The 15,086-nt window shown below is 38.2% G+C and overlaps 1 protein-coding gene across 1 annotated transcript; it reads right to left on the reverse strand.

The window, feature by feature from the left end:
• Positions 1-3,533: 3,533 nt before the first annotated feature.
• Positions 3,534-12,426, reverse strand: ATP5F1A (ATP synthase F1 subunit alpha). Its single transcript, XM_017656898.3, has 12 exons — positions 12,272-12,426; positions 10,094-10,172; positions 8,943-9,112; positions 6,889-7,062; positions 6,634-6,800; positions 6,285-6,433; positions 5,818-5,969; positions 5,485-5,709; positions 4,903-5,010; positions 4,623-4,767; positions 3,895-4,045; positions 3,534-3,759 (listed from the first exon to the last, which is right to left on the reverse strand). The coding sequence occupies exons 1-12, from the start codon at positions 12,329-12,331 to the stop codon at positions 3,678-3,680; spliced, it is 1,662 nt and encodes a 553-aa protein (XP_017512387.1). The 5' UTR covers positions 12,332-12,426; the 3' UTR covers positions 3,534-3,677.
• Between the last annotated feature and the right edge of the window lie 2,660 nt (positions 12,427-15,086).

Raw genomic sequence — 15,086 nt, forward strand, 5'->3', positions numbered from 1 at the left:
GTTTGAGGACCCTCAGAATAAATTTCTGGCCTGAAGTGATTCTACCGTGAGCATCTGAGGTATTAACTTCAATAAATAAATTAACAAACCTATCTAAAAGAGCTAACTTCCACCTCCAAATCTGATTTTTTCTCTTATTTGTAGTTGCCCAGACTGAAAGCCTCATGGTCAATGTTAAATTCTTTTCATTCATTTCCAGTACTGCATTAACACTTCCATATAATGTCCCTTAAATTCACCTCTTTCCCTTTTCATACTCTTTACCAGGAATTTTGAATTGGCTTTCCAATTTTCCTATGCCAAGCTGTCAATGAATCACTACTTTGTATTCAACCTAAGGAGTAACTCTGATGGTGTCTGCATCCTAGTCTTCAACAACTAACCATTATTGAGGATTCCAAGTATTTTAGTATGGTATTAAAAGCCCTTCATAACAGGGCTCAACTGTGTAAAAAACAATCCTGACAGACATACCATATGGTGTAAGCAAGTTGTCATTATTCCCAAAATAAGCTACTTTCCCATTCTCATTCCTTTGTGTAGGCTGCAAATAGTAATTACCCTAATGCCCCTGACCTTCATTCTGATTGTCAAAATCTAACCTATATTGTAACAGTTAAAAAAAAAAAACATAAACCATACTGATAGGAGGGGAAGTTTTCCTTGAGGAGTACCAGCCAGTAAATACAAAAAGGAATTATAAAATCACCATTTTACAACTCCCAGTATTGTAACTGCTACAAGCAAGAATAAAAAACATCCCAAAACCATTCAGTGAAAGATTGAGAAAAAGATATTCAAGAGCTAAAAAAAAAAAAAACCTTATGAAAGACATTGGGGGAGAGACAATTAGGGAAATTTTAATACGGACTGCCCATTATTGAGTCAATGCTAGGTTTTCTTAGGTGTACTGGCATTGTGGTTATATAGATAAATATGTTTATTCCTAAGATACAGAGGTTGAAAATTTTTTAGATGAAGTGTTAGAAATGTCAGAATGCCTGGAACTTATGCTAAAATGGCTCACCAGAAAAATGAATGAAGCAAATGCATCAAAATATTAACTAGTACATATTGATGAATAATAAATGCACGTTAACTATACTATTCTTTCAATTTTACTTTAAGCCTAAATATTTTCATAATTAAAAAACAAAGATGTGTACATGCTGCTGAAGACCAGTTCCTCCATGAAGTATTCCAGTTCCACCAATAGGTTTATGTTTAATACAAATAGCATTTTGTACTGGTTATTCACTGCATCTTGTGTTTCTATGTAGCAATTGCACAGTATTTACAAAGTCATTACAGTAAATTTGTCCTTTGTCTTCCCTCCTTAGCCTTAGGTAAGTTACTGAGAGGATCCTTCTGTTTTACTCACTCTGTATTCTCTGTAGTGCTCATCTCATAGTTGATGTACCATAAATGGCTGAAGTGAGCACTATTTAAGATGCTATCTTAATATTCTTATAATCACAGGTTATATAACTGAAACAGGCTTTCTGCAGAGCTAGAACACTTTAACAAATAGATTTTAAAATAAAAATCCAAAAGCCATAAATCCTCAATTTCAAAGTTCAAGAGCATTTCTCAGATTTTACCACTCCTCAGTGATAAACACCACATTTTATTAGTCTTCTGGCTACAACACACAGGGCCATTAAGCAAGTAGTGTTTACACATGCCAGGTTAAGAACAGCCAGTAGCCTGTGATGTCTCCCATTTCACTACCCTGAATGATTAATAAAAGCTAGTATTTGACTCTCAAAATTTGTTTCTCCTGGTTCACTGATGCAATAGAATGGCCTGAGCTCTAGCTCAGTAAAACTACCAGAGATAGGGCTGTTCAAGTTCTAGGGGAACTCATCTTCCAGCACAATTAATTTACATGAACACACACTTACTGCTGAAATCATCTAGCTTGTCAATGGTAGAATCTAAAATATAGATGACCAACTCCCACCAATTCTCTTCATAGGACATATTTGCTCTTAAGACTATTATCTCTTCCACTTTTATTAGGCAAAATGAACCAGACCTGTTTTAATAATATTTTGTGAAAAGATGCTACCAAGGCTGAGAGCTAATAACAAGTATTTTAGTTTTCATCAGCTCAAAAGAAAGTCTTTGGAACAGCCAGTTCTCTTTATTCCAAATCATCACATGTTCACACTGATGAGAGTTAAGAGTTGGTGGTGGTGGGGTATGTAGGGCTGAGAATGTGCACATGTAAAATGCTCATCATCCACTGGGTGAAATCAAGATGACACATATAAAGTAAAAGCCAAGCAACACAGTAACTATAATACAGAAGGAGCCAAGAAAAGGAAGAAAACAGGAAGCAGGTTTTTTGGGAGAGTAGAAGAGGCCAGGGTGTAGGCAAGCAAGGAATTCCATTTTTCAAAAACAGCCTTGACTTTCTGATCTTTCAGTTATAGTGCTGTGTGACAATTTAAAAATGGGGTCCAGAAACACACGGGCATGGCTGAAACTTCAATGTGACACAAGTGTCAGAGCAGGCTATGTGGGGAGGAGCCACTTAATAAATAGAGTTTAATTGTATATGGATATGGAAAAGGAAAAAATTTCTGACCTCTATACAAACACATGAACTGATGGATTGTGGTCAATCTAATGTCAATTTGGCTAGGCTATGATAATCCACTTTTTGGTCAAACACCAGCAGCCTACTATAGCAAAGCTATTTTCATTTCAATTAATTCCTAAATTTAATTTAATCAACATTCAAAAATCAGTGGGCTTTTGAGTTAGGCAGGTTAGTCTCCATAATGTGGGTGGCTCTTTTCTAGTTCAAGGCCCAAGAGAAAACACTGTGAGGTCCATTAAGAAGGAATTCTGCCTCTGGATGCAATTGTTCCCTGGGTCTCCAGCCTACCCAACCTGCCAGACCCCACATTCTCTCTATACAGATCCTATTTGTTATATTTCTCTGGAGAACTCTAATACCTGGATTAAGCTCTTAACAACAAAAGCAAACCTTTACAACTTAGTAGAAAAAAACATAGTTATCTTTCTGACTATAAAGATTTCTTAAATAAAACCAAAAATACTAACCATAAAAACGTGACTATAATTAAGAAGTGCCTATCAAAGGTAATGATAAACAAATTACATGAGAATATTGACTAGTAGTCTTAATTCTATTCATTCTGACATTTCCTTCCTCAATTTTTTTGTCCCAATCTTTCACATTTCTCTTGGTTTTTTCATTTCCTTCCTTTCAGCTGTTCTATTGTTTTCTTGCCTATACTACCTTTTAATGCATATTATTATTCTTCTAAGCAGACAGGCTAGTCAGACTCCTCAACATTATCAAATGTGAACTTTGCCACCTATACCCAATGAATTTCTCTTTAACAATCAAGAAGCACTCGAGAAACTTACAAATAGCTCAGCTTTGAATTATACAGGCTTGCTGATTATAATATTCAGGTAAAATCAACTAAGAAGCATGTTTACCAACTCAAGGTAATCTCAGTTCCTTTCAAAGAATCACTCAAACTACAGAAAACCACCAAGCAACATGGAACCTTTATTTTTAACATGATTTCTGTACATCTGGAGTATGAGAATAATCCTTTTATAAATGAAACTTATTACTATCAGAAACAATGACAAAACCAAACTGGTACGTACTGGTGTGAATCCATACAAATTTAAGCTTCAAATCCAGCCAAGAAGTTTGTTACAATCTCTTTCAGCTTTGCATCTGACTGTTCTGAGATCTTTCCATCAGTCCTAAGTGGAAATAAAAGCAGTTCATCACTTCTGACCTGGACAAAAATTCACTGACTCACCTACTGAGAATTCTAAAGAATATTAACAAGACTTTATATCTTTAAAATTACAAGAGGTCATCAACTGTCTTCATACCTGATATTGCCCAACAGGGCTTGGTGTTGGCTGATAACATGAGCCAAGAACGCATTCTCAAACTTTGTGATCTTGCTGGGCTCCAGTTTATCAAGATACCCCCTTACGCCAGCATAGATGACAGCCACTTGCTCTTCAATAGCCATGGGAGCTGAAAACAAACAAAAGAATGCCATATGAGTTGCTCAAATTAACGCCATGTTACCAAAGGCAGAGAAACTTACTTTTTCTTCCAATTATTAACATGCTTTACATATCATTTATCACTTTCTTAGTGATTGAAAGTCTCCCACCTCACCACTCCTTCCTACCTGCCCCACCAGAAACAAGTTTTTTTTTCTCATACATGCCATCCTTAAAGTGTAATCTTTGGGCATACTGCGTAAGCAATGTTTATCATCTGGCAGTATTCATACTGTTTTGGGCATAAATAACTTGCTGAAATTTTATAGGAAAATACACACATACTAATATTGTTTTAAATCTGCCAAATTTCACTCTTATTTAAAGTGTGTGTACGGGGTGTGTGGGGAATGACCTAACAGGTCCTCAAAAGAAAGGCTTAATTAAGTATACTAAGTTTTCCTGCTTCAGTTTCTAACATTTATATTCAAATGATTATAAAGACCTTTATATGAAAAAGAATGGCATGTATTATAGCTTATAGAGAACTATGCGATATTCACAGGCTCTAACACACAGCAGAAACTTAACCAAATGAAACTCACAATACTGTCCCTGCTTCAGCAACTCAGTCAGACGCACACCACGACTCAGGAGTTGCTGAGTGGCAGCATCAAGGTCAGAACCAAATTGGGCAAAAGCAGCAACCTCACGATACTGAGCCAATTCCAGTTTCATGGTACCTGCCACCTGAAATACAGAAATAGTTAACTCATACAGCAGAAAAAAAATACTTACCTCAGGGACACAAAACGCTGTACAAATACAACTGTCATTTTAACCTAATGATACCCCTTTTCCTTTCCTTGACATGATGCAAATTACCTGCTTCATGGCTCTGGTCTGAGCAGCAGATCCGACGCGGGACACAGACAAACCAACATTAATAGCAGGGCGAATACCTTTGTAGAACAATTCTGTTTCCAAGAAGATCTACAATGTAAGGGGAATAGGTATTAAGCAAGCTTAAAGAAATCAACTATTTCGAAAAATTAAGACACTGCCAAAAAACTGAAGCCCCAAATCTCCAAGGAAGAATGCTAAGTGCCTTCTTAGGGCAAAGAGCCCCTTAAATTCTTCACAACCCAAATCAACCTACATATTCTATTGCTGAGATTAGAGATGCATGAAATGAGGGGGAAAAGGGTAATATTTCTATTAAAATATATACAGGTGATGTTTATCTCTGAGATTCATTTCAAAATTATCTAGGAGAGAGAATAGTAGCAAGTATAAATGAAGCCAATAACGAAGTACGCTATACCATTCTCCTTACTTTTGTATACATTTGAAATTTTCTACAACAAAATGTAAAAGGCATTTAAAACAAATTCACAAAGACTATCATCAACAATTGTCTTAGAATCATCTAACACTTTTATATTTATTTTAATCATAAAACGATACCTGTCCATCAGTGATGGAAATGACATTTGTCGGAATGTAAGCAGACACATCACCAGCTTGTGTTTCTATGACTGGTAAAGCAGTCAAGGAGCCACCACCAAAAGAATCATTCATTTTGGCTGCTCTCTCTAGCAGACGGGAGTGCAGGTAGAACACATCACCAGGATAGGCCTCACGACCAGGGGGTCGGCGAAGCAACAGAGACATCTGACGGTAAGCGACAGCCTATGGTGTAGAAGAGGGTTGTGAAATTCACCAATTACACAGAAGCTACATTTGTCAATTTTCATTGTGGTGCAAATAAACAGATTCTAAAAATACATTTCCTTTGACCTGTTTGGATAAGTCGTCATAGATGATCAAAGCATGCTTGCCATTATCCCTAAAATATTCTCCCATAGAACAGCCAGAATAAGGAGCCAGATACTGAAGTGGGGCAGCATCAGAGGCAGTAGCCGAAACCACAATGGTATACTTCATGGCATCTGAGGAGATAAATTTTAAGTTTTACAAGGTTATCAATACTGTGATTTTAAATTAGAGTCTACTATAAATAAGATACCTGATTTTTTGTTACCGATTTACTAGTAAGATTAACCAAGATCATATAGCTTCTAATTTAAAGAACAAAACCTCAACATTTACTGTTTTATTCAATTTTTTTTAAATTTGCTGATTTATACTAAAATTCCAGTTCATCAGGGAGTAATTAACATCAGCCTTCATGAAGTAGAAGCTATCCTCAGATTAGCAGCAACAGGACCCCCAAACAAAAGCAACGCGACTTAGTTCTTCAATACCTGCATCTGTAAGTCTCTTTACCAACTGGGCAACAGTGGATCTCTTTTGACCAATAGCAACATAGATACAGTACAGCTTCTTCTTTTCATCAGATCCATCATTGAAACGTTTCTGGTTAATGATTGTGTCAATAGCAATTGATGTTTTGCTTTAAAAAGAGAAAGTAAACGTAAATCCTACTAAATACTTCAAAGGATTCTCCAACTTAAATTTCATTACTACTATTAATCCTCATATCACATTCTACTCTCCCCATCATATCCAAGCAGTTTTCATTTCAACTCTAAAAAGTTATCTTCCCATAGCAAATTTTAGATGGAAGTTTTAACAAGCTAGTGAGTCTTTTACCCAGTTTGTCGGTCACCAATAATGAGCTCACGCTGACCACGACCAATTGGCACCAAACTGTCCACAGCCTTGATGCCAGTCTGCATTGGTTCCCTCACAGAGATTCGAGGAATGATCCCAGGGGCTTTCAGGCCAACTCGCCTACGGGTCTTGGAACCGATTGGACCCTGTTAAACAATAAAAAGGAATCCCCCAAACAATCAGTTTTGATGTTAGGTAGAAGCTACAACCACATCTAATACATGCTGAACCTACCTTTCCATCAATGGCATTACCAAGGGCATCTACTACACGACCCAACAGCTCCTCGCCTACTGGAACATCCACAATAGCTCCTGTTCTCTTCACAATATCTCCTTCCTTAATTAGTTTATCATTTCCAAACACGACAACACCAACATTGTCAGGTTCCAAGTTCAGAGACATACCCTACACAAAAGACACAATTGAACATACACTGAGTGGCAGCTCTTCCCATATACCAACCCTACACAGAAAGACAATAGCTGGGATAAAAAAAGGTAGGGTTGTCCTTCAGATCTGGCTTCAGTATTCTTCCACGGACCAACCAACCTTTGGTTAAGACTTTTAAAACAGCAACATGTTCCCTTGAATCATCTTAGGAAAGCATAGTGTAAGTCTAGCATGTTCCATGTCACATCTTCGAGGAACTGAAGAAGCAAAGAAATTAACAGTTTGAGCTTTTCCCACTGCATTTCTTTTGACTATGGCTTTTAAACTGGATTATCAGTACAAAAAAAGTGATCAAGCAGAACTAGGAATTCTAAGATACTGCTGACTGACATCTCTTGTGCTCCACAGAACAGTTGAAAAATTTATAATCCTAACCTGTGCTCATCAGGTCAGTAAAAGTGAAATTAAAAGCTACTCTATCAAGAACAAATTTTCATTATATAACAGCAAGGAATCCTCTCTCATCATTGCAACCGTATTTCAAAATATTGAGATTTTAGGTCTCTAATCATGACTAAAACAAAATGTTCTTCTAAGAACCAAGTCCCATCAGTAATGAAAGCTCTGGAGAAGTACTTAAGAATTGTACTAGGAATTAGCTTTCTAATGAACAAACTAATAAGAGTAGTAAAAAATATATTAGTTTCACTATTAATAAATTTTAACAAGCTAGCAGGAATATCATGGAGTATCACTGCAGGTATAAAATCTTCAGTCTAGTCTTTGATGTTCAAAAGCATAGTCACTATACACATGTGGCTATCTGAAATGTTTATATAGTCACTATGCACATGTGGCTATTTAAAATTTTTATTAATAAATGCCACGTTACCAAAGTCAGAGAAACTTCTTCCTCCAATTATTGTCTCTACATATCACCTACTCTTTTTCAGTGAGAAACTCCACATTTTACATGCTCAAGAGCCTCATATGTATGTTTAGTATGTACTCATACATATGGTATGTTTAATATAGTATGACGTATTATCTTAAACAGCAGAGATGTATATTTTCATCATTGCAGGAAGTTCTGGTCTATCTGATACTGGTCCAGACTCTTGAATCTTAAAAGCTAAAAGGAAACTCAAGAGTTCATCTACCACAGCCTCACCTTTCAAAGACATACATATACACACTGAAAAACAAGAGGTTAAATTTTTAGCCAAGGTCTTACGGCTATTGATAAAATTTTTGGCTCTATAATTAGTCTTCCACATCAAAACGCATTTCCCATACTGGACACTAGCAACTAGACCAAGACTATCTTTTCCCTGTGTGCTAAGTGGATAACCTTAATTAATGACCATGGTCCATCTGGAAAGCATGCTCCGCTTTCCTCAGAGAACCCATGACACCTACAACTTTTCTCATCCCACGAGGCTCAACCTAATACAAATAAGTGGACATGTATCATCAGGGGGCTTCTGATAATACCACTAACTCACCTCTCAACAATAGGTCTACTCTTACCAGAAATATGAAGTCAACCACTTTCAACTTACCACCAGAATTGAATTTAAATGAAACTATCAAATGCTTGTGTGCAAGATCATCTTTATGGCTACAAGAACATGCCTGATTTCTTAGAATCTGGGTGAAGGTTTTACCCAATTTTATAGTTCGGCACTAGTGGCTTTGGCACTTTTGTGAGTATCAGCCCCAGAGTAAAAACCTTGGTTAGTCAAACCCTGAAGTTTTTTCTTTTCCCAGCCTGTAATAATGACAAAAACAATTAAGCAGATTGGGATTTAAATATTTTTTTAAAAATCTCTGAATTACTAAAGAATAACTAAAACAACAACCTTAAAATACCAAAATCTCATTTCATAAATTACCTTTAAACCTGAAGAAAACTCTACCATTTCTTCAGCTTGAACATTTCTCAGCCCATGTACACGGGCAATACCATCACCAATACTTAATACACGCCCAGTCTCCTCAAGGTCAACAGAGGTATCAGCTCCAAGAATGCGTTCTTCAAGAATAGATGACACCTCGGCAGTGCCTATTGAGGGGAAAATTCCATTACAAAAATAACCTAGCCCCAAGATCTTTTCAAATCCATTTCCCCAACAACATAATTAAAACCATGGTTTTGTCAGCATTACAATCAAATTATTTTAAAATGTAATATACATAGTTGTTTTTAAAAAAAAGCTTGGTATCTACCACTAATATGAAAACAAATCCAGTGATTAAGAATTTCACAAAAGTAAACCAAGTAAGATGCTAATAAAATTAAGCAATTGCATTAAAATATTTTTTTATCTTCTGCTCCTTTGGTTTAATTTCTAATGAACCTGTATCTATGCTGAAATCTGATCTTTTGGTCAAACTCTATTAAATGCTTATTTTAGAAATACAGTCAATTTTAAGAAGCAACCATTAACAAAGCTTAAGACTCTTTCCCTTTACAAGCATACAGGCAGTTACTGTTCCTTTACCTTACCATGAAGGAGATATATTTACTTATTAAATCTTTAGTTCAAAAGTCTAAATACAGATGTCCAAAGAAATTCCCTAATCTACAGCATTTCCTATGTTCACCTCCCGTCTCTATCACATTTGCAATGAGCAAATTCATAGACTGCCAGGTATAGACTAGCTGTCTTTGAAAACATAAAGGTAAAAACTGCTTACTTTTTCCTAAATTTTATTAGAAGAGAAAAAAAGAAGTCCTCCATAGATCAGAAAGCATGCCCAGCACCTTATATGTGTACTTTGTTTCTTATCAAAAAAGATAAGAAAAAAATTGCATTAACATTAAAAGGGGAATATATCACCGTAGAGTTCATTTCACACTAGAATGAGGGAACCTACAAAGGCAGAGCTAAATGGCATGTTATGGGTTAAGAAACTAAGATTCCTGAAAGAAAAATTAATAAATGGAAATAAAAAACCCACAACAGTTATCTAACCTAGTAACTTATTTTATTATTTAATTACAAGGTCCTAAGTGTGGTGTAGACTAGAAATAATGACTTACCGGTCTTCTGAAGATGAATATTTGAGGCATGGAGGTTTCTAGCAGCAATGAAGGATGATCCCAAAGCATTTTTGGAGACCTAGTGCATGAACATTTTTAAAAACTTAGTTTTTAAAAAAGTCTTTATAAAACTGGCAAGCTTAAACACATGCAGGCTTAGTGTGATCAACTTACAATTAAAATACTAAATACAGTAAAAGTATTTTGCTTAAAACTGGAAGACTTAATTACATGAAAGAGTACTTTTATGTGAAAATTTACTGCCTTCTCCTGGTACACTATAAATTCTCTATAAAAAGCGTATTCTGAATGCAGCAGCCCAGTTTGAAAAAGACAGATGCACCCCTATGTTTATCACAGCACTATGGAAGCAACCTAAGTGTCCATCAATAGATGAATGGATAAAGAAAATGTGGTACATATACACAATGGAATATTATTCAGCCATAAGAAGAAAATAAATCCTATCATTTGCAACAACATGGAGCTAGAGGGTATTATTATGCTCAGTGAAATAAGCCAGGTGGAGAAAGACAAGTACCAAATAACTTCACTCATATGTGGAGTATAAGAACAAAGAAAAACTGAAGGAACAAAACAGCAGCAGAATCACAGAACCCAAGAATGGACTAACAGTTACCAAAGGCAAAGGGACTGGGCAGGAGGTGGGGGAAGGAATAAGGGCGGGGAAAAGAAAGGGGGCCTTACGATTAGCATGTATAGTGTGGGGGGGGGGCATAGTGAGGGAAGTACAACACAGACAGCATCTTACTATGCTGATGGACAGTGACTGTAATGGGGTTTGTGGGGGGGGACTTGGTGAAGGGGGGTGTCTAGTAACCATTACGTTCTTCATGTAATTGTAGATTAATGATAATAAAATGAATTTTTTAAAAAGCGTATTCTTAAAATGCACTCTATTTTAAAAGCCAACAGTTAACAAAGTATTTTTTCCTTTAAAGGCATCAGGTACTAGTATTTTGACTTCACATATATTTCAGTGGAATTGTGGAAATTCTGAATATAACTGGTTCCTATAAGGGGTAAATCTCTATAGATATTCTATACAATTAAAAAAAAAGGCAACCAAACATTGAGTAAGTAAATTTACATAGAGTTTGATTAGAAACTAAGAGTATGGCTGTGGATTCTTTTTACTGACTTCAACAAAGCCTGCAGCAATGTGGACCTCTCGTTCAAGTTGTCATGCTGTGATTGGTCACTGTCCTCTCTGAAGCTACTACTTTCTATAGGACCTGGACGAAAAGCGTTAAAAATGTTTTTGCTAGCGGTGGTATTAGGGCAGAAAAATAGCTAGTATGTTTATTTCACTTTTGAAACTGAAATTATGTTTGAGATGAAAAAATTAACGTAGAGGCATTTACATAGAACTTAAAGGGTTATGCTCCTAACTTCAAGAGATAAATAATGAAGGGCATTAACCTCTACAGGCATTTTCTATGTTCTATTGAGCTCTCAATCGCTAACGATTCCTCAAGGACGAAATCTTTACGTCAAAGTTCCACCAAGCAAAGTCTTTGTTAGACTGAGACAATTTAGAAAACAGCTTCACTTATATCACGGTACTGGCTATATGAAATGCGTATTTGCACCAGTACGGTGTTTTCACAAACGTTTCAATATTCAACACGAAGAGACCGCCTATTGAAGTATTCAGAAAACAACCTTCTTTTGCTTTCCTGTGAACCGACCTCCGAGCAGAGGTGAAATGCCGGAGCTCGCGCTGACCTTCATACAATGTCAGGGTTCCCTAGTTCGCTTCAACTTGGGTTGACAAGTGCTCTGCCCTATAGCTACGGAGTCCCGGACAATTAGCGGGCCCAAGTCTCGCCGTTTCGGAGCAGGTATAGAGCGCAAACCTTGACCTTCACCTAAGGCCACTCTCAGCCAAAAATGGAAATCTTCCGGAGGCCCCGTGTCTACAGAGGATCGAGGTCACTGTCTCCCCTGTACCACTCTGCACCATACTGCACAGCTGGCGAGCACAAGCGCCGTTCTGCAAGCGGCCCTGCTCAGCTGCCCGCACTGCAAGATGGCGGTGCCCGCCACAGCCCCTCACCCTCCTTGCAGAAGAGCTCCGGAGGCAAAGTTCCACTACTCACCCGCAGCCACAGCCGCCTCCGGGCCACCCCCTTCCCACCGGCTCGCCGCACTCACCAGCCCCGCCCGCCGAGGTAGGGCGCGAGCCACGGCCGCGGCAACGCGCACGGACAGCATCTTTGCAGCCTCTACTCTGAGGGTTCCTCTGCAGCCGCAGCCTCCGAACTGACTGGGACAAAATGGCCGATCAGAAGCAGGGAAGGTCAAGGCAGCCGGCCCACCTGACCCGGAAGTACCGCCCCTCGCTTTCACCCGGACGCGAATCCGCCTTTTGCTAGCGGATAAGTAAAGGGGTGTGTGCTTTTTTTTTTTTTAAGGATAATTTTTAGATTCAAACTTCAAAATGAGTGATTAGACCTTTGCCAGCTTCGGCCCAGGCATTCGTTTACACATTTGTTTTGATCTTTCCAGTCGACCTTGTTGCCTCTGGAGACCACGTGGGTAGCGGGCCCGCTGGATAGCAATTCCCAGGCCCCAAAAGGGGTTCCAGGTGGCGTTGGTGTGTTTTGCCAATGGGTTTCAGCCCTGGGCCCGTTCACTATGGATTCAGTATGACCAAAGAAATTGATAGCAAAACGTTCTTTGGGGTGAAAGGGTTTATTATCAGGCTTGTTCTCCGGTGGTAGGTCGAGCACTAGCGTCTCTGCCTACACCCAGAGCACTGGGCCGAGCTCTCTATATAGCACAATAATAGCTTATTACCTAAAGGTGTGGAAGTGGCAGCCCTGCAACAGGCCAGTCACATCATCAGGTGGTTCAAGTTCAGTGAGGATCCTGGCCATAGGAACCCCAACTTCCCCACATGGTGTCACCCGGCTTGGGGCGTCGCTGGCTTGATGGTGATGGGGTGTCGATGGTGGTGATCCTTAGACTGCTCAATCCTTGGTGTTGCACCAGGCAGTAAACAGTTATACCCTGGGACGGGTCAGCCATACGATGTTTCTTTCCGAATTGGTTAACCCGCAGATCGCTGGCCTCACCTCAGATCCTCTGAGTCAAAAATTTGGGGCATTCTAAATTTATGACAAGCACCCACACCATTCAGGGTGATCCAATACACACTCGGGTTGGAGAATCCCAGTTCTTTCTATTTCTATCTAAAAGAACTAGAGCAGATTGTTTAAAAATGTTAACAGATACAAAGAGGTCAAGTGGTGCTGATCCTACTGAGAATGGTCCGGAGTTAGAAGTCTCACTCCAGATTGGACCAGGACTTAAATTTTCCTCTACAAACAACTGGTTTCGTAACAGTAGGGACTATACGTTTTTATTTTAAATACAATGTAAGTGATGGGAAAAAAGAAAACTTCCTATACCTACTCTGAAAGATTGAGGCAGGATTTCCTCTGCCTCCCTGCCCTATCCCTCCACACAGAATCTTTGTAATATTGAGATTTTTTTTGTGATATGTACATAATTTGGGGAACGAGGTATATTGGGTATGTTGTGATAGTAAAGCCCATTAACACTGCCTTCACTTGTAACTGTTCTGAGGACCATCTTTCAGCTTCATCCACCAAAGAGTTGTTTATACCCAAAACCTTAATTTGGGTGGGGCATCTGAATACCCGGATTAAAAGAGTTGTCTCCTAAAACATAGCTTGCAAATGTACAGTCAGCAATCCCTTTCTCTAATATTCTAGGTGAGCTAGGGGTAAATATGAGCATCCTTCTCCTTGTGAGTAGGAACAGGCTAATGAAAAAAATTGGCTTGTATAAACAGCAAAGTTACAGGGATATTTTGTAAAACTTGTGGTGAAATTGGACAAAGGTCATAAAGATAACTTTTTCTCCCATACTCAGAGTCTGTACTAACATCTGAGATTTGTTTACTGAACAGATATACTTTTTGACTAAAACAAAATATATAAGCAAGCCAATATGGTATTGGTTAAATTCCTTTGAAAAGATTTAATCATTTTAAATATGCATATGACCTAGAAGAAAGATATTTGGTGCTAAGACTGATCCACAATTTGATGATAAACCACACATCACAGAAAGTTGACTGTGTGGTCTACCCTTCCTCATGTAACACAGTACACTACAGGAGGTTGCAGGCAGCAGTGTGGTATAACCCTAGGACACTGAAACACTCACTTGGACCCAAAACACTGTGGTCAGTTCCCAGCTCCCAGCTCTACTACCTAATCTCAGTCATCATTAATCCATGTGTGTGTGTTTTTTTAATTTAAAAACAGGTAAAATAATGTATGTTCATCTGTTTTACAGGGTTATTAAAAAAATGAAACAAAAAACAGGAAAACTCAACAGACACATGAAAAGATGCTCCACATCGCTAGTCATCAGAGAAATGCAAATTAAAACCACAATGAGATATCACCTCACACCAGTAAGGATCGCCATCATAAAAGACAATAACAAATGTTGGCAAGGTTGTGGTGAAAAGGCAACCCTCTTACACTGCAGGTGGGAATGTAAATTAGTTCAACCATTGTGGAAATCAGTATGGAGGTTCCTCAAAAAACTCAAATAGAAATATCATTTGACCCAGGAATTCCACTCCTAGGAATATACCCAAAGAATGCAGCAGCCCAGTTTCAAAAAGACATATGCACCCCTATGTTTATCGCAGCACTGTTTACAATAGCCAAGAAATGGAAGCAACCTTAGTGTTCATCAGTAGATGAATGGATAAAGAAGATGTGGTACATATACACAGTGGAATATTATTCAGCCATAAGAAGAAAACAAATCCTACTATTTGCAACAACATGGACGGAGCTAGAGGGTATTATGCTCAGTGAAATAAGCCGGACGGAGAAAGACAAGTATCAAATGATTTCACTCAACTGTGGAGTATAAGAACAAAGAAAAAACTGAAGGAGCAAACAGCAGCAGATTCACAGAA

This window comes from Manis javanica, chromosome 9, assembly GCF_040802235.1.
Source record: "Manis javanica isolate MJ-LG chromosome 9, MJ_LKY, whole genome shotgun sequence".
In the NCBI taxonomy this organism is placed as follows: domain Eukaryota; kingdom Metazoa; phylum Chordata; class Mammalia; order Pholidota; family Manidae; genus Manis; species Manis javanica.

Bases quoted from the DNA above. Each gene is read 5' to 3' on its own strand.
- ATP5F1A (XM_017656898.3), bottom strand. From the start codon at position 12,331: ATGCTGTCCGTGCGCGTTGCCGCGGCCGTGGCTCGCGCCCTACCTCGG. The intron at 7,063-8,942 runs GTAATTTATGAA...TCTTTTGTGTAG, and splicing joins AGTTTTCTTCAGGTTTAAAG to GGTATGTCTCTGAACTTGGA. The intron at 4,768-4,902 runs GTAATTTGCATC...TCTGTATTTCAG, and splicing joins AGACCAGAGCCATGAAGCAG to GTGGCAGGTACCATGAAACT.